At 36.7% G+C, this 18,867-nt stretch overlaps 1 protein-coding gene across 2 annotated transcripts in view; it reads right to left on the bottom strand.

The window, feature by feature from the left end:
- The window catches only part of ly75 (lymphocyte antigen 75), a 32,036-nt gene that overhangs the window by 8,716 nt on the left and 4,453 nt on the right, over positions 1-18,867 (bottom strand). Inside the window, exons 3-27 of one of the 2 annotated variants that reach the window (XM_051912102.1) lie at positions 17,432-17,605; positions 16,682-16,840; positions 15,722-15,838; positions 14,666-14,800; positions 14,382-14,585; positions 13,610-13,767; positions 13,395-13,502; positions 13,116-13,204; positions 11,054-11,223; positions 10,621-10,829; positions 10,054-10,196; positions 9,796-9,877; positions 9,196-9,267; positions 7,761-7,884; positions 7,394-7,429; positions 7,130-7,299; positions 6,097-6,164; positions 5,798-5,874; positions 4,730-4,866; positions 4,537-4,645; positions 4,262-4,425; positions 2,212-2,341; positions 1,902-2,122; positions 335-497; positions 39-197 (exon numbers count right to left, since the gene is read on the bottom strand). In XM_051912102.1, the coding sequence (XP_051768062.1) occupies positions 39-197; positions 335-497; positions 1,902-2,122; positions 2,212-2,341; positions 4,262-4,425; positions 4,537-4,645; positions 4,730-4,866; positions 5,798-5,874; positions 6,097-6,164; positions 7,130-7,299; positions 7,394-7,429; positions 7,761-7,884; positions 9,196-9,267; positions 9,796-9,877; positions 10,054-10,196; positions 10,621-10,829; positions 11,054-11,223; positions 13,116-13,204; positions 13,395-13,502; positions 13,610-13,767; positions 14,382-14,585; positions 14,666-14,800; positions 15,722-15,838; positions 16,682-16,840; positions 17,432-17,605 (3,378 nt within the window). The remainder of the gene's footprint in view (positions 1-38; positions 198-334; positions 498-1,901; positions 2,123-2,211; positions 2,342-4,261; positions 4,426-4,536; positions 4,646-4,729; positions 4,867-5,797; positions 5,875-6,096; positions 6,165-7,129; positions 7,300-7,393; positions 7,430-7,760; positions 7,885-9,195; positions 9,268-9,795; positions 9,878-10,053; positions 10,197-10,620; positions 10,830-11,053; positions 11,224-13,115; positions 13,205-13,394; positions 13,503-13,609; positions 13,768-14,381; positions 14,586-14,665; positions 14,801-15,721; positions 15,839-16,681; positions 16,841-17,431; positions 17,606-18,867) is intronic. The other variant, XM_051912103.1, reaches the window with a different exon arrangement.

Raw genomic sequence — 18,867 nt, 5'->3', positions numbered from 1 at the left:
TATTATAAGTCCCCAATATGATTAAGAACCATCCATACCAAGAGCCTTGCAGATCTGCTGGTCACTGATGTTGTTGTTGCCCCACCTGGAGGACCCCAGCAGTAAAGTGTAGCAGTTTTTCTTAAAGCGGATCCAGTTCTGTCCATTGCTTTTGTGGGGACATGTGACCGAATCCACTTCAGGAGTGACGGTCTTATCTGTTACGGCAAAATGCATTTTAAAGCAAAACGTATGTGTAAATAATGAAAAGCAGTTGAATATCATTAGATAAGGTTACAAAAGGTAGCAGTTAGCAATTATGAACTGAATTATCTTTAGAATAAATGATCCTCACTGTGTGGGATGTGGCAGATCACTCCTGAAAGCTCTTCTTCACATTCGGTGGCCTTCCAGAAACCATCAGTGTCCAGATACACACAGGGCCCTCTGGTGGCTTCAGAAGACCAGCGGTTGAACTCAATGTGACTCTGGTCTGTCCAGTGGTAGTGCTCCCCTTCCTTAATTAAAAAAAATAAAAAAATATTAAACAAGGATGTTCATGACATTGAACTGTTCCAGTATGTAATACACTATTGTTAAAAAGTTTTGAGTCAGAAAGATTTTCTTTTAGTTATAGGCAGGATAGGTGATTTGATCCAGAAACACTTTGTTATGCTGGGTGAAAGTCTCTTCACATCCTGATAGCAATCACTAAGTTAAGCGGTCTAAATGTACTTTATTAATATATATATATATATATATATATATATATATATATATATATTATATATATATCGTCTGTGGAAGGTGGAGGACCATAAAATGTCCAATCATTGCATTCGGTCTGAATTGCATTTGCCCTCATTTTGGTGTGAGCAAAAACACGCAGTTTTTGTGTGTGTCCCTTTAAATGCAAATGAGCTGCTGCTCCCAGCCCGCTTTCCAGAAGAGGGCGGAGCTGTAACAGCTTGTGCTTCGGTTTCTCAAGAACAATAAAGCTGGAGAATCTCACGCAGCCAAAATGAGGATTGTCAGTAACGGTGTTCAGCCTTACATAGTTCACACCGGAGTCGGACACTGATAGAGAGACTCAGGAAGACTTTACAACTGCATCTGGACGTTTCTGAATGGTTAGTAGATAAATTTATGTAGTTGCTGTGAAGTTGATTCAACTCATCGACTGTGTCGTCATGTTAATCTTTTGTGCAAATCCAGTGTTGATTTGACCCTCGTTTGTGAAGCAGTCCGGCATAAAATGACGGCATAGTAACAACACTCCAATACAACAACTCTTCCTCTTCACTAAAGCAGCCCAACATGCCTTCACCCCCTTTGTTGTGTGTTCTCGGGGGCGGGGTTTATGTCAATTTTGGGGTTTGTGATGTCACCAACCCAGGAAGAAGCTCATTGTAGTCCCTACCAGACATTTGTTGTAGTCCTTAAAAAGAGATTTCTGTAAAAGAAAATATCTCCCTTTGCACTGAACTTTGAGCGTCGTAACTTTGCAGATGTTGTTTATGCTCAAACAGCAACATTACACACTAACTAAAGTTAAAAAAGTGAAATCATAATCAAGGACCCCTTTAAATGTACACAGTAATAAAAAAACACTGTGTCCAAATGATTTCTGAAGGATCATGTAACTAAAGACTGGAGTAATGGCTGCTGAAAATTCAGCTTTGCCATCACAGGAATAAATTACATTTTAATATATATAGAAATAGAAAACAGTTATTTTAAATTATAATAATATTTCACAATATTAATGTTTACTGAATTTCCGATCAAATAAATGCAGCTTTGGTGAGCAGAAGAGACTTCTTTCAAAAACATTAAAAAACAAAAACATACCGACCCCAAACTTTTGAACGATAGTGTATGTCAGTGATTTAGAAAGCATCAGGTGTGTGATTTTCACTCACGTCTTCGCTAAAGAGTCCAATCCAGAGTGGCCGTCCTCTTCGAGAAACTTGCACTGTGAGCACTGCTTGGACATATGTGTTCGGTATGCTGGCTAAGTCCATATCCTTGCTCCGGCACAACTGAAGAGCCTCTGTCCATGTTAAATTGTCCTGCTGTACCACCTTAAATGTATGATTTTGAACCGTGAAGTTGTCCTTAGGCTTAGGTTCCTCTGGTTTATCTGGGGAAAATGTCAGTTGACGTGTTAATCAACAGAACGCTATTTCATATAACATGGAGATGACTGAGACGATCGCTGGTGGCTCATACCTGCATAATGCTGGCAGATGCTGACATTCTGCCGGTCAGAGCAGGAGGTGTAGTCCCAGGTGCCAATCATGTCAGAATGATCATCATTGTACATGTAGGCACAGAGCTCCAGGGAGTCCTGTTCAAACGTCTGCCAAGCAATTCAAGAGGAAAAGGAGAAACCGTCAGAATAAGTGTATCGTGATTACTCAATGACCTCAAAATGTTTTTAAGTAAAATTCAAAATTGAATGTTTGCTTATGATATTAAACGTCAAGCCAATTGAATACACTACCAGTCAAAAGTTTGGAAACATTACTATTTTTAATGTTCTTGAACGAAGTCTCTTATGCTCATTAAGGCTGCATTTATTTCATAATAAATACAGAAAAAACAATAATATTGTGAAATATTATTACAATTTAAAATTATGGTTTTCTATTTTAATATACTTTAAAATATAATTTATTTCTGTGATGCAAAGCTGAATTGTCAGCATCATTACTCAGTCTTCAGTGTCACATGATCCTTCAGAAATCATTGTAATGTGCTGATTTATTATCAATGTTGGAAACAGTTGTGCTGCTTAATATTATTTTATAACCTGTGATACTTTTTCAGGATTCTTTGATGAATATAAAGTTAAAAAAATAACAGCATTTATTTAAAATAGAAATCTTTTGTAACAATATACACTACCGTTCAAAAGTTTGGGGTCAGTAATTTTTTTTCTTTCTTTTTTTTGAAAGAAATTAATACTTTTATTCAGCACGGATGTGTTAAATTGATAAAAAGTGATAGTAAAGATTTATATTGTTAGAAAAGATTTATATTTTGAATAAATGCTGTTCTTTTTAATCTTTTATTCATCAATGAATCCTGAAAAAAATATCACAGGTTCCAAAAAAATATTAAGCAACACAACTGTTTTCAACATTGATAATAACTGAGCATCAAATCAGCATATTAGAATGATTTCTGAAGGATCATGTGACACTGAAGACTGGAGTAATGATGCTGAAAATTCAGCTTTGCATCACAGAAATAAATTATATTTTAAAGTATATTAAAATAAAAAACCATAGTTTTAAATTGTAATAATATTTCACAATATTATAGTTTTTTCTGTATTTATTATGAAATAAATGCAGCCTTAATGAGCATAAGAGACTTCGTTCAAAAACATTAAAAATAGTAATGTTTTCAAACTTTTGACTGGTAGTGTACATGACATGCCGTATGGGAGATGAATAAAAAAAATGTGTTCCTCCACTTTTCATTTTGCATTAGAGTGACTAGTTCACATAAAAATGAAAACTTGTATGACACATATGAGTTCTTCCATTAAGCAAATAAAGAGATGTTTTGGGGAATGTTCATGATGCTCTTTTCCATACAACGAAAGTGAAGGGACTGAGGCTGTCAAGCTTCAAAAATGACAAAAATGTTCTCGCATGTCCGTTTTCAAGTTATTGTATGACTTCAGAAGACCATTACGAGTTGGATGGATAAATATCATGGTGTTTTTATGGTACCATTCAAAAGATTAGGGTCTGTATAGTTTTTTTTTTAATGTTTTTGAAATAAGTCAAGGCTGCATTTATTTGATCAAAAATACAATAAAATGATTAATATTATTACCATTTTCTATTGTAATATACATTAAAATGTAATTTATTCCTGGGATGGTAAAGCTGAATTTTCAGCATGATTACTCCAGTCTTCAGTGTCACATGATCCTTCAGAAATATTTCTATTTCTAATATTTTAAAATTTAAAACAGAAATCTTTTTTGATCAATATAATGCATCCTTGCTGAATAAAAGTATTCATTTCTGAGGCTTTAATTTTTGGGTAAACAATCGCTTTAAAAGAAGAAGCTAGGCTTTCATTGTAAATGTGTTATTTCCCATTTTTATAAAATGAGAAACAAAACTATTCTCTGTATAATCCACCACATGCCACAAATGCTGAACATAGACAATGAAAAAAGAAAACCCTGATTTCCTCTAGTTCTTTGGGGTCAACAATATAATTTGCAAGAAAACTTTCAAAGCAGATGGAGACTTGCATTGATGTATACGGGTCGCAACTGGCCATGCAGGAGAGGATTGAAGTTCAGATAAGCAACTGGCGAGTTATCCACCCACTGAGTGTCATGAAGCTTGAACTTCAGACCAATCCAGACCTTCGGAGGTTGCTCAGGTAATTCAGGTAACATTGTAGTGATGAAATCTAGATGGAGGGAAAATCCACAGGATGGAAAGTTGTTAACTGTGTTAAATATGTGTTTTATATTTAAATAGGTTTTCGGTGGATTTTAATGCTATATAAAACCAAACAAACCCTGTTCGACTTGGTCCGATATGGTGACCAACGTGCCTTTCAGTGTTTGGCAGAGCTCATTGGCTTCTTTGAAGTTTCTGAAATAAGGCTGAGATAAAGGCCAGTAGCACTGCAATACACATATACAATGATGTCATTAAAAACACACGTTCAGATTTCAAGGAATGTGATTGGCTATGTGTGCATGTCAGACCTTGTCTTTGAAGTGCTGGGAAATGCTCTCACATGGGCTGCCGTTTGTGTGCGGTTCTGGGGTTCCTTTCTCTGCAGAGGTGACATTCAGGGTCTCACACACAAATGGCTGTCTTTCATTACAGCTTCTGCTGAAACCTACAGAGGGAAAAAAAAAAAGATTAAAGAGGATCATCTGAGTTGCTTCATAAATCATAATGGTTGCTGTCAGTTCAGAGAGGTATTATTCCAAATTATTAAATTTTTAGAACATTTTATCTTTTAAAAATAAATTTGTCTTTCTTATCCTCTATTATTTAAGCAATTAAAATGCTTTATTGGCTTTTCTTGTACAAAATGGACCTTATAATTATGTAATAGTAATAATAACATTTGGGAGGGGTCATTTTTAGGTAGTGTGTCTGGAAGAAAAATTATTATTATAATAAATATTATTTATTTAAATCAGATTTACGCATTTTTCAGACGCTTTTATCCATATTGCATTCAAGGTAGACATTAACATTTTATAATTTCTTGCTTTCCTTGGGAATCGAACCCATGACCTTGGTGTGGCTAGCTCTATGCTCTATTGTTTGAGCTACAGGAAAATAAATCAAATTTAAATATTTAGAGTAAAATGGAGTGATGTTAAAAACAGCAAAGACCAATTTAACTATTTTATTACAGTACATATTAGGGTAAATGTCTTTACACTAACTGCTACAAAAAAACTCTTATAAGCATCATGTCCTTGCAAAGCAAAGAAAATAGTTAGATATACTGAGGCAGCAAAGAGATTAAACTGTTTAAAAGTCTTAATGTTTTATAAAATTTATACTGACATTTAGTCAACATTTTTCATTTCTGCCTCAGGATCAGTGAAAATGTCACAAGGCCAATTTAAAAAAAAAAAATAATAAAAAATGGCCTGACTAAGCTAGAAGTGATTCATGGGTCTTACGACATTCACAGGAATTTCCATTGTGCTACAACTAGGAGAGTCATTCAAATGAGCCATGAAACATCTTCAAATGAAAAACATGTCAAGCTGCTCCAAGATAAATTCTGCAAGATGTTGAAATCATACCAGCTTCAATATGAATAGCAGTGATAGAAGGGCACCTGCCCAGGAACGCTGAATGATAGTAGTGCATGGGGGTGAACCTGGAAACACACACACACACACACACATACACGTTGGGTTTCCATGTTTTATAGGGACTTTCCATAATTTGTTTTTTTTTTATACTGTACAAACTGTATTCTATCCCCTAACCCTAACCACATCTGTACATCTACAAATTCCAGTTAAAGGCTCTCTATAGAAAGACAACAAGTGATAAATAAAATTGTGGTTTAGATAAGGTATGATAAACCAGAACTTACATAAAGGGAACATGAGGACCAGGGTAACGAAGGTCTGCCCACCACTTCACAAGGTCTTTTCCTGAATGCTACAGCAGATCATTAAAATTAGATTCATTACTGGCTGATATGAACAATCACATACTCACTCATATCTCTACTTGTGTTGTGGATCAAACACTGTACATTTATGAGTATAGGGTTGTTTCTTACAATACTGCCAGCAGAACATTTAAAAAAGAAACTAAGTGATACTTTTTTTCTATTGCCCAATAATAATAAATGCACCCATATGTGTTGCAATAGATATGAACGCAACCTCCACATGAGTTTAATTGGCAATGGAAAGCTCAATTTAGTTTTGCAAATTTGTGATTAAAGGGTTAGTTCACCCAAAAATGATTTTATTATTATTATTTCATGTGACTATGGTGGTTCAAACTTAATGTTATGAAGCGACAAGAATACTTTTTGCCAAAAAAACGGTTTGGAGCATGTATCAAACTGCCAAAGTCACGCCCCCCAGTGGTAAACCATTGAAATTTCGAAACATTTATGATGTAACGAAGCCTCGTTTACTGAAATCACGTGACTTTGGCAGTTTGATACACGCTCCAAACCACTGATTCGAAACAAAAGATTCGTAAAGCTTCGAAGCTTCGTAAAGCTTCGAAGCTTCATAAAGCGGTGTTTTGATTTGTTTTGACATTATTTGTTTTTTTTTGGCGCACAAAAACTATTCTCATCACTTCATAACATTAAGGTTGAACCACCATAGTCACATGAACTGTTTTAAATATGTCTTTAGTAGCTTTCTGGGCATTGAAAGTGTTAATTGTCTTGCTTGCAATGCAGGCCTCACTGAGCCATCAGATTTTATCAAAAATATCTTAATTTGTGTTCCGAAGATGAACGAAGGTCTTACAGGTGTGGAACGACATGAGGGTGAGTAATTAATGACAGAATTTTCATTTTTGGGTGAACAAACCCTTTAAGAGGTCAGACCACCCAAACTCCCCTGTAATTCAAACTTCTGCGCCCTCTGGTACTGTACCTGAGGAAGTTGATCCTGAATTTGGCGGGCCGCATTAAAGCTGGCGGGTGTAGCGAGTTTGCTGTTGTTGCTGCTGCAGTACAACATGGCCTCATCAAAGGACAACTTTGGCTCTGTTACAAACCAGAACTCCTGGCCATCTATAAACACTGATGTGTTATGGTGCCCATCTGTTAGTAGTAAAACACAAAATACGTCACTAATTTCCACACACAAAAATGACATAATAAACAAAAAATTGGGCATTTGAAAAGAATGCTCTACCTGGGTTGTACCACTCTGGTGTTTTCGGTGTTTGACCTAAAGAATGATTGAAACACCATGAAATCACAATATGTTTTTGTTAAAAATATGTAAATTTGCCACATGCTGTTCCAAACCTGTATGCTGTTATCTTTTTCTTAGAACATAAAGGGATAAATTCTGAACATATTTGTCATACTTTGACAGTACATACAATTACAATGAAGGGGACTGAACTTTTTAAACTCATTTAATTGCATGTTAGATTACAAATGTTTTGTTTGCAAAGCAAATATAGAATCTATATAACCAATGTATGAACTAAAAGTATTAACAATTTAGAAACTTTGCCAGGAACTGATTTTAAAAATGGTTGGGTGTTGTTTACCTCGTGGAATCTGACACACCCATTCCAGTTTGGCGTCACAGTGAAAGGTGCTGGGATAAAAAGACTGTGGAAGAACATTATGAAAGAGGAGGTAGAGAAACGGCCTGTAGGTTCCTTTCAAAGTCTGAAGATATAACACAAAAACACAAAGTAATAATTATCACAAGCTGTCTGAATTCAAAATGGCCTTCAAATTAAATTTCTACAGTGTAACATCTACTGTCCATGTTTTCTTGTTGTTATTATTGTTAGGTTGATGTCTCTGATATGTTTTTTTGAGTATTTGAATCTTGTTTGATGACAATCTATCGATCTGATTCTCTCTCTACTGCCAAACAGAAGGCGGAGGCCATATGTAGGTCATGCTGTGACTATTCTAGATTTCTAATCATTGATTGGCTATTGTTTGCCAATGGTGATAGACAGTTTTGTGTCAATTACTGCCCCCTCCTCAGCATTTACACATCGCAATGAAACCAAAACATCAACCTCACATATTCAGTAACTATAATCTTGTTTTCATGTCATCTTTGAATCACATAGTTATGCAATAATATCAGTCATTTTAATGAAAAAAGAATACATTTCTACAGTAAAAGCCTGCTCATTAGCTCAATGTAAGTTATATAAGCAAAAATTAGATAACCTAATATCACTATTTTAACTTTTACATTAAAATATTGTGAGCATTATGGTTTTTGTAAGTAAATGTTTGTGTGATGCATTATATTTCACTATATTTTATTTAAATAGTTATGTTCCTTATTATTTTTGTGCTCAGTTATGCACATTATGGGGTTTAATGTAACATTGTAGGTTGTTTAGATAATGTTTATTGCATTATTAGTAACACATTACAATAAGGTCCCATTAGTTAATGTTAGTATTTATTAATCTTTGTTAACATTAGTTAATAAAAATACAAGTGTTCATTGTTAATTGAAGTCCATTAAATAATATTAACATATACGACTTTTAATATTTTAATAATGTATTAGTAAATGTTGAAATGTACAATAATAAATGCTTCAGAAGTAGTTTTCATTGTTAGTTCATGTGCAGTTAACTAATGTTACGTGATTTCAGCACCGTGTTATTTTAGTGTTTTACAGCAAAATGAATCTACAAAAATTAAATCTGACTTTACTGTTGTGTGCTTGTCAAATAACATTAAATCTGTCATATTTTATTAATTAAGACATTGTAAAATAAATTAATTGAACTATAAAACAGAAAAATGTATAGCCACCAAGTAAGCAAAGGTTTTAACTTGTAATTATGTGATTTATTAGTATGGAAATTATGAGGCCAGAATAGCATTTCTTGTGTAGTTTCTTTGAGCTAATATTGCATTATAATACAGTATTATGATGTTATGGAAGGTCAGAGGTCATAGAATGCAAGAGTAATTTTTCAGGGGTCACGTTTACCACACCTTAAAGGCAACACAATCCCTGTTATAGGCATCATCTTCATTGAACTCCTCAGGAAAGATCATCATGGAGACCTGTTACCAAGCAACAGAAACAAATTAACAAACACCTACACATTACACACATTAGCGTCCCACTTTATATTAAGTGGCCTTAACTACTGTGTACTTACATTTAAATTAATCATTTGATACAATGCACTTATTGTGTACATACATGTTTTTACATTGTATTTATATTTTAAAAACACCTGCATGCAATTACATCTGTAATTAATTTCTGTAATTACATTTATAATTACACTGTTGACCTTCCCTTACACCTTACCCCTACCCTTAAACCTACCCATACCACCAAAGCTTTCCCTAACCTTACCCGTATCCCACCTCAATAGCAGCAGAAGTGTTTTGCAATTCAATATGAACCCAATAAGTACATTGTACTTATTTTTTGATGTAAGTACATAGTAGTTAAGGCCACCTAATATAAAGTGGAACCCACATTAGCTTTAGTAAACAAAGTAATAAAGGAGCAAATGATGGCTGTGATCACAACACAATTATGTCTTTATTTTGTTCAGGAAACATATAACATTGACTCACCGGACGCCCATCACTCCACTCCCAGTTGTTGTTGTTATTTGGATTTCGGCGATTTAGTCCCACCCAGAAAAAACGATTATCACTGTAAAGCGAAACAAACAGCGCAAATACAAATCAATAAATTTCACAGCGTTTGGTTTTGTGTGTGTGTGTGTGTGTGTGTGTGTGTGTGTGTGTGTGTGTGTGTGCGTGTGGGGGGGGGGGGGGGGGGGGGGGGTATGATAATGGGAGTCAACAGAAAAACTGTGCGATATGTACCTGATAGAGTCTCTCAGGATTAAATGTAACGCTTGCATATCTTTAGTCTCAGTCAGGCTGGGCAGGTGACCGCCCAGCGCCTCACAGAATCGCTCCGCCTCTTCCCACGAGCGCTTCCGGGTCAAACGTTCCTCATGAAACACCTGCAGAGCCGGAAAACACATTAAAAAAAAAATGTCAGTTAGAGCCAACTAGCAAATGTCTTCATCGTCTTCATTTAACTTCTATTGTTTTAGATCAGGGGATCCAAATTCCAGTCCTCTTGCCTCCCTGCTCTGCACATTATGTATGCTATGCAGTATATTTTGTATCTGACACGCTCAGTTGAGGGGTGGGTTTCATTCGACTGTAAGTGTGCTGCGAAGTGGACTTAAAAGGGTATTATGCCATCATAAGGGAGATTCCAATTTGAAGCAGTGTTTGTATGCAGCTGTTCACGTAAGACATGACAGTTACAAGTCAACTATTAGATTAAAAAAAGTCATACATACTATGCAGAGTTGGGGGGGTGGGGGGGTGGACTGGAATTGGGATCCCCTGTTTTAGATGAATATCACCTTAACACACCTTGTAACAGTAGTTTAGGCCTTCTTTTGAGACCCATCCTGGAGCGCAGGAAGCATTGGGATTGGGCACAAATGGATCTGGGGTGGGATGGACCATCGATTTTATGGGTTTCTTACAGATATTACCAGCTTTGAAAAGAGTGCAGTTTTTAACAACCCACTGGCCCAAAGGATTCCCAGTAGACATCACCACACAGCCACCGGGGAAAGCTGGAACAAATATTCACATTCAAACTCAATGCAAAATCTATTGAATTAGTTAAATTATGACATTTAAGAAGTATGACACTGTTTTCCAGTATCCCACTGAAAAATAACATGCACAGTAACTATAAATCCTGGCAAAACCATTGAAATATGCACTTGTCTGATGAAAAAAAAAAAAATGTATTAGGATGTTGAACAACCACAGCCAAATCCATAATGTGCATTACCTGGTTCTAGCCATTTCCAATTGGTGTAGGTGACCCGGTCTGCTGTCCCATCCTGACTGATCCACTGGTACTCCCTGGATCCTTTAGTGTCCTGTAGCCCCGTCCAGAAATATAACACTTCATTGCCGATATGCTCTTTCAGGAGACTGTTAATGAAGGCCTGTTCAAATCTGGAGAGAGGATTATACATCTTCATGTTACTAAATTTGGAAAAAACATGAGTTTTCTTGTTTAATTGATAACTAACTATTATTATTTACCATACTTGGGGTTAGAGATTTGAATAAACCCCAAAGTGTTAATGTCATGTAACTCATTCTGCACTGAACCATGAATGATGCTTCATATCATGCATGCTGCTTGAAAGATGACTCAAATAACCAGTTATATCTAGAGACCAGAATATTATTTCACTTAGGTAAGAAAGCAACTATCGAGCAACAAGAACCTCTAGAACATCAAATAGCAACACACTAGCTTATTTTTATGCACATTTTAGGATATCATATTAAAAACCAGGATAGAAATGCCAAGATGTGCATAAATTCTAAAAATGCACATAAGTCACACTGGCAACCACCCAGAACACCCTAGCAACTGCACAGCAACACATTGGTAACAACCCAGAAAACCCTACAAGATGCATAACAACACATTGGCAATCACCCAGAACATCTTAGCAACTGCATAGCAACACACTGGCAACCACCCAGAACACCCTAGCAACTGCATGGGAACAGACTGGAACCCAGAAAGCTCTAGAATCTGCATAACAACACATTGGCAATCACCCAGAACATCTTAGCAACTGCATAGCAACACACTGACAAACACCCAGAACACCTTAGCAACTGCATAGCAACACACTGACAAACACCCTAGCAACTGCAAGGGAACAGACTGGAACCCAGAAAGCTCTTGAATCTGCATAACAACACATTGTCAATCATCCAGAACACCCTAGCAACTGCATGGGAACAGACTGGAACCCAGAAAGCTCTAGAAACTGCATAACAACACATTGTCAATCACCCAGAACATCTTAGCAACTGCATAGCAACACACTGGCAACCACCCAGAACACCTTAGCAACTGCATGGGAACAGACTGGAACCCAGAAAGCTCTAGAAACTGCATAACAACACATTGTCAATCACCCAGAACATCTTAGCAACTGCATAGCAACACACTGGCAACCACCCAGAGCACCCTAGCAACTGCATGGGAACAGACTGGAACCCAGAAAGCTATAGAAACTGCATAACAACACATTGGCAATCACCCAGAACACCCTAGCAACTGTATAGCAACACACTGACAAACACCCTAGTAACTGCAAGGGAACAGACTAGAACCCAGAAAGCTCTTGAAACTGCATAACAACACATTGGCAACCACCCAGAACACCCTAGCAACTGCATGGGAACAGACTGGAACCCAGAAAGCTCTTGAAACTGCATAACAACACACTGGCAATCACCCAGAACATCTTAGCAACTGCATAGTAACACACTGGCAACCACCCAGAGCACCCTAGCAACTGCATGGGAACAGACTGGAACCCAGAAAGCTCTAGAAACTGCATAACAACACATTGTCAATCACCCAGAACATCTTAGCAACTTCATAGCAACACACTGGCAACCACCCAGAACACCTTAGCAACTGCATAGCAACACACTGACAAACACCCTAGCAACTGCAAGGGAACAGACTGGAACCCAGAAAGCTCTAGAAACTGCATAACAACACATTGGCAAGTACCCAGAACATCTTAGCAACTGCATAGCAACACACTGACAACCACCCAGAACACCCTAGCAACTGCATAGTAACACACTGACAAACACCCTAGCAACTGCAAGGGAACAGACTGGAACCCAGAAAGCTCTAGAAACTGCATAACAACACATTGGCAATCACCCAGAACATATATTATATATATATATATATATATATATATATATATATATATATATATATATATATATATATACACACAAATGTTTGTGTTAGATCCGATTAATCGATTTGAAAGCACTACAAATAACTCAGCCGATACCTGTTATTAATGGTGATGTGGCAGCTGTTTTTATAGAACACAAGCTCAGTGTCTACTTTATAGCAAGCATCTCCATGTCTCTTCCAGTTCTAGAGAGTAGAAAAAGAAAATGTCTGCTTACACAGTAATATCTGAATCAGATTCACATGTGGAATCTAAATGGTTGGCAATAACAACAACATGAAGCACAAACATGACTGATGTGTTTCCCCTGGAGTTACTGTGAATTGTTCAATAGTGACTTTCTCAGTCATGTATCAGTCAGCAATTGTCACTCACCCCATCTGGAGGGCAGCCTTCCTCTGGGGCGCTCTCATTCACACTCCCTTTTTCCTTACACATGTAAGCCCTCGGCTTTTCACAGTCAGACACAGACCATGTATGATGCTACAAACATGCATAGAGAAATCAGAGCTGTGCTAATATTTACAACAGCGCTCTTGTTCATGTGATACTGCTTAATTCAAATCCGACATGATGAAACACACACACACCTCTCCTGAATAATACACGCAGTTTATGGTATTTGGTAGAAGTGGTGGAGGTTGAGCTCTGGCCCAGTATGTGAAAGACACTGGTACTTCATCGATCCATTCAAAGACAGAGGTGGTTCCATTACCCCAAAGACCAATCCATACCTCTGTCTTCAGATCTGTCACACACATACAAAGTCAGTACAAATGCTTATGATACAAATTGGACAGATATAACATAAAACAAAAGCAGTTTTAGAATGTTATGATTATACAAAATGTATAATATTTTATAAATATTACAATTAATGATATACTGTGTGAATGCAAATTTTTTACAAATCTATTCAGTATATTTATTACATAAAATAAAATGTTTTGTGTATTTTACACAGCCCTGCTGGTCAAAATCTTGAAACTTAACTAAGAAAAATTATTTAAATATTGAATATTCAGTTTTTGCATATTTCATGCATTTTGAGAAATATTAAATCTGTGATGAGTTTACAGATAAATAAAGATTACTTTGGTATGGTTTCATTTTCATTAATATGCATACGGTATTCTACTATGTATACCTTCCACAGAAAATGCAGAATTTACAAATATTATTTAGTTTTCTTTTCTTATTTACGTGCTTTTGCATGATAACTACATAAACAGTATGACAAATATATTAAGATTAATTTCAATTATTTTGATAGATAGATTTGAATAGATAGAATACTTTACACATGCCTTGTTTTCTCAGTTAACACGTTGTTGATAACTGCGTGTAGTGAGACGTGTTTACCTGCGTGAAAGTTTGTGTGTAGCATTTCTATATCTTCTATACTGTGCAGGCTGGCAAGATGAGATTTATCCATCTCACACGTATTCCGAGCTTCATGATGGGACAATTTCGACTCTGTTGTACTGTGGAGTTTATAACAGAATCCTTTCCACCCAATCCAATCTCCATTTCTACACAATGTGGGCTTATACACCTCCCTGACTGCTGAAACGAGAGGAAGGGAGACTGTGTAGACAAACAGAGAAATAAAAGAAGAAAAATAATACGAGAGGAGAGTATCTGACCTGTACTCTCATTGTCTTTGTTATTCTTCATGCAGATGAATGGAAGCCGATTTTCACACGTCTCTGCGCCAAAATGCAGCGGCTCCTTCAGAACCCCACAGTCCTCATCCGACATAAGGGATCTTATTGGGATCTCTAACAAACATATGCCAAATGACAAACAGAAAGAATTTTTTAAAATCTGAAATAATAATGCTTGCATATAATAATAATAATAATAATAATATTGCAATAAAATGTAAGCTATTCCTTGAGGTATAAAAAGGTCTCAACTGCATTGAGAACTGAAATGACAATTTGGTGTCTATTTGGTGATCTGGAAAGAATTGGACAAGAGCTTGATGAGTTTTAAAAATTAATTAACTAATCAGTAAAGTGACAAGTAACATCAAATAAAAAGCATTACAATCTAGTGAAGGTTAAGATTACATTATTGGAGTAACTTGTCCAACAATGCGTGCAAATTATTTGCATAAAATGTGTTTATAGTTCATTACATTGACACACACAAATGGGGTGAGGAGAGACAAACTGCCCACATCATCACAGCTGTCTTCACTGTCCTCAGAGACAGAGACAGATTATGATTGTGTTTACTGCATAAAGACGCCATTCAAGTCATTAGCTTGTTATTCAGCAAAACAAATCTCATTGTATGCCCATACACACACTGGCACATTAACAGCGATAGAAATGTCATTGTCAGTGGCTGAACGGCTCGTGCTAAGATAAGATAGTGAAAGGATCCTCCTTGATCTGCTAAACCTAAATCACTGTGAAACTCAATAACAGACATGCTGTAAATGCAATGTAGATGTACTGTTGAACCCAACACAAGATGGCACAGCAGGTTGTAAAAGGAAAAACATGATTTCCTTGTTCTTTCAAATAAAAAATGTTTGATGTACTATGTCCGACATTTCACCTCCCCCAGAAGTTTGCCAGAACAACACAGGTTGAGTAAATGATTAATTTTTCGTTGAAATTTAAAACATAAAAATAAAAACAATGATTTACAATAACATTTGTTATTATATACTGTATGCTTGAAATCACCTGTTTCCCAAGGGGCAAAAGATAAAGCTGATCCATCTGACCACTGCCAACCCTGCATCCAGTCCAGATGGTTCAAGCCGATCCACAGCTTGCTTGGCAAGTCTTTCTGATTTTTAACTGCAGGGACAGAGATAGAGAATGAACAATAAATAAAAGTACAAATAATGGATGGATGGATGGATGGATGGATGGATGGATGGATGGACGGATGGATACTGTAAATGGATGGATAGATAATGTAAATGGATGGATAGATACTGTAGATGGATGGATGGGTACAGTAAATGGATGGATGGATGGATGGATGATGGATACTGTAAATGGATGGATAGATACTGTAGATGGATGGATAGATGGATGGATGGATACTGTAAATGGATGGATAGATACTGTAGATGGATGGATAGATGGATGGATGGATACTGTAAATGGATGGATAGATACTGTAAATGGATGGATGGGTACAGTAAATGGATGGATAGATACTGCGGATGGATGGATGGATACTGTAAATGGATGAATAGATACCGCAAATGGATGGACAGATACTGTAGATGGATGGATGGATGGATGGATACTGTAGACAGACAGATGGACGGACAGACAAACAACTGCTAAGCGGTTGCTTGGATATTTTAGGTGAATGCAAGGGTATTGCTAGGCAGTTACTAGGGTGTAGGCTGCTACTAGTTACTGTAGGCTGCTATGCTGTTGCTAGGGTGTTCTGGGTGGTTGCTAGGGTGTTGCTATGCAGCTACTAGGGTATTGTAGGTGGTTGCTACATTGTTGCTATGCAGTTGCTATGGTTTTCTGGATATTTTCTAGGCAGTTGCTAGGGTGTTCTGGGTGGTTGTACTATATACAGTAATGTACTATATATATGTAACAGAATACTATAGCTGCAGATTGGAGGTTCAGATACAGAGATGACACCAAAGTGAAAATGAGATTTAATCTTACAGAACTCAAGCTCTTGAGGGCTAGACACGCTGAGCAGATCTCCATCTTGACTACGACAGGCATCCCGCGCCTCATGCCAAGTCACCACCGCTGTGGATACGACCTGATAGCAGCGTCCTTTCACTGGGCCTTCCTCCCATAAAGTAGAACATCCTTCCACTAAATAAAAGAAAACAGGTGGGGGGTTATTTCAAATTCTTTCACTATACAGACATCTATTTGTCTGTCTCACTCACATATGTGATTCTGTCATTCTGTCTCTGACTTTAGAAGTATTGGACAACTATTCATGTTTCTTCAGAAAGCATGAAAAGCCGTATTAAAGGAATATGCAACAAACAGTTACAGTGGCTTTGCATGAACAGAACAGTAAATGTCTGTTCCCTGCTGAAAAGGGCAGCTTAAATCTTCCTCTTAAAACCAAGGTTAGGTAGGTTTGTGGGGAAACGGTTAATTTATGTAATGTTTTTGTTTGCTTATCTCCAAAGTTTGTTTTTACACACAGTGTTAAGAAATTAATACATGAAATAACTTTCATTTAAAAAAAGTCCATCCTTTTATTATACCAATGTTTCCATCAGTTGTAATTGTGCTGGATTGAATTAAAAAAAACAAACAAAAAAAAAAAAACAGCATCCAACAGTCAATGTCTCAGTGTTTTGTAAAATGAGTCACATGTTTAAATGTACTTTGTCCTTTACAGCTGCTCTCTGGAAAAACCCCAGTAGCTGTGACAGATGTAAACCATACCGTATTTCAGACAAGTTCCCCACTTCTTCTCTAGATCATAGTTTGCCGTAGTAGAGCACCAATCCAGCGTTCTGTCGTCGGTGCCAGGCAGGCAGTTGTGGTGCCAGGTCCCATTGTAGAGAAAGGGAAACTCACAGGGTGCCCCGTTAGAATTCCCCCCGCTTGTGTGCATTCCTGAGAGACAGAGGAACAGGAATTTATACTGTTTGCGAGTTTATGTAGCTATACTTCACTCACCAAACTGTCCCCAGAAGTCTTCTAAATCTGGCAAAATTTCCCCTTGGCCACATCCTCAAAAGAATAAATGACTCATAAATAAAATGAAATGCTCCTCAGGGTAGAAACATGGGGTGAATTTAGTTTCAGAGCGGAGATAACAGACTATGGCTGAGAAATTACAATGACAAGACCACAACTAGACAAAAATATAACATAACTCTTGTGAGACCTTTATGGATACATCCATGAAGTCAGTGAGTAACAAGATAAAAGTGTCCAGAATAAACAAAAAGAAAAACTGTTTAAAAAGTTCCCCCCAAAAAGTTAGTTTGGTTAACATAAAAAAACAAACAAACAAAAAAAAAACACAGCAGCAGGAATATTAGGCTGCTGTCACGTTAAGAAATCATGCATGGATTTAATATACTAATAAATATGTGTTTTCTTTCTCAACTGTTTAAGTACACTTAAGACATAACTGACTATGTTTACGAGGATACTTGCCAAGATTTTGACATTTGGTTTGAATACAGTATGTCTGTTGTAACGGACGTAGGCCGGTAAGAGCTGTACGTGTAAACCTCACTCCCCGATCTCAAGAGGCGCTCTAGCGACTGCTGCTAGAAACTGCGGTCTTTAGCCTCCTTGTGAGATGTGGATTTCTGGTACATACTAGTAGGTAAATAATGAGACAGGCAAATGCAGGTCTATGCAGAAACCAAACAGTAAGATGGCTCACAGCAGGCACGCCTCTTCAAACAGAGCGTCCCGACCAGAGGGATAAAATCAGGGTAGAAAAATAGCCTTTTATTTTCTATATTATGACAATTTTTGACGCAAAAATCATACTACCATTATAAGTTAACCTCAGGAAACACTAGAAAATAATAAAATATATATATACACACCCACCATTCAAAAATATATATATATTTTTTAAGAAATTAACACTTTTATTTAGCAAGGATGCATCAAATTGATCAAAAGTGACAGTAAAGATGTTTATAATGTTACAAAAGATTTCTTTCAAATAAATGCTGAAGTCCTGGATAAAAAAATCCACAAAATTATTAAGCAGCTGCTTGTAACACTGATAATAATAAGACATTTTTCTTAAGCACTAAATGAGCATATTAGAATGATTTCTGAAGGATCATGTGACACTGAAGACTGGAGTAATGATGCTGAAAATTCAGCTTTGTTATCACAGGAACAGA

The sequence above is a fragment of the Ctenopharyngodon idella genome, chromosome 11 (genome assembly GCF_019924925.1).
Source record: "Ctenopharyngodon idella isolate HZGC_01 chromosome 11, HZGC01, whole genome shotgun sequence".
In the NCBI taxonomy this organism is placed as follows: domain Eukaryota; kingdom Metazoa; phylum Chordata; class Actinopteri; order Cypriniformes; family Xenocyprididae; genus Ctenopharyngodon; species Ctenopharyngodon idella.
Note: the sequence above shows the minus strand (reverse complement) of the source record. Positions and strands in the feature narration are given on the sequence as shown.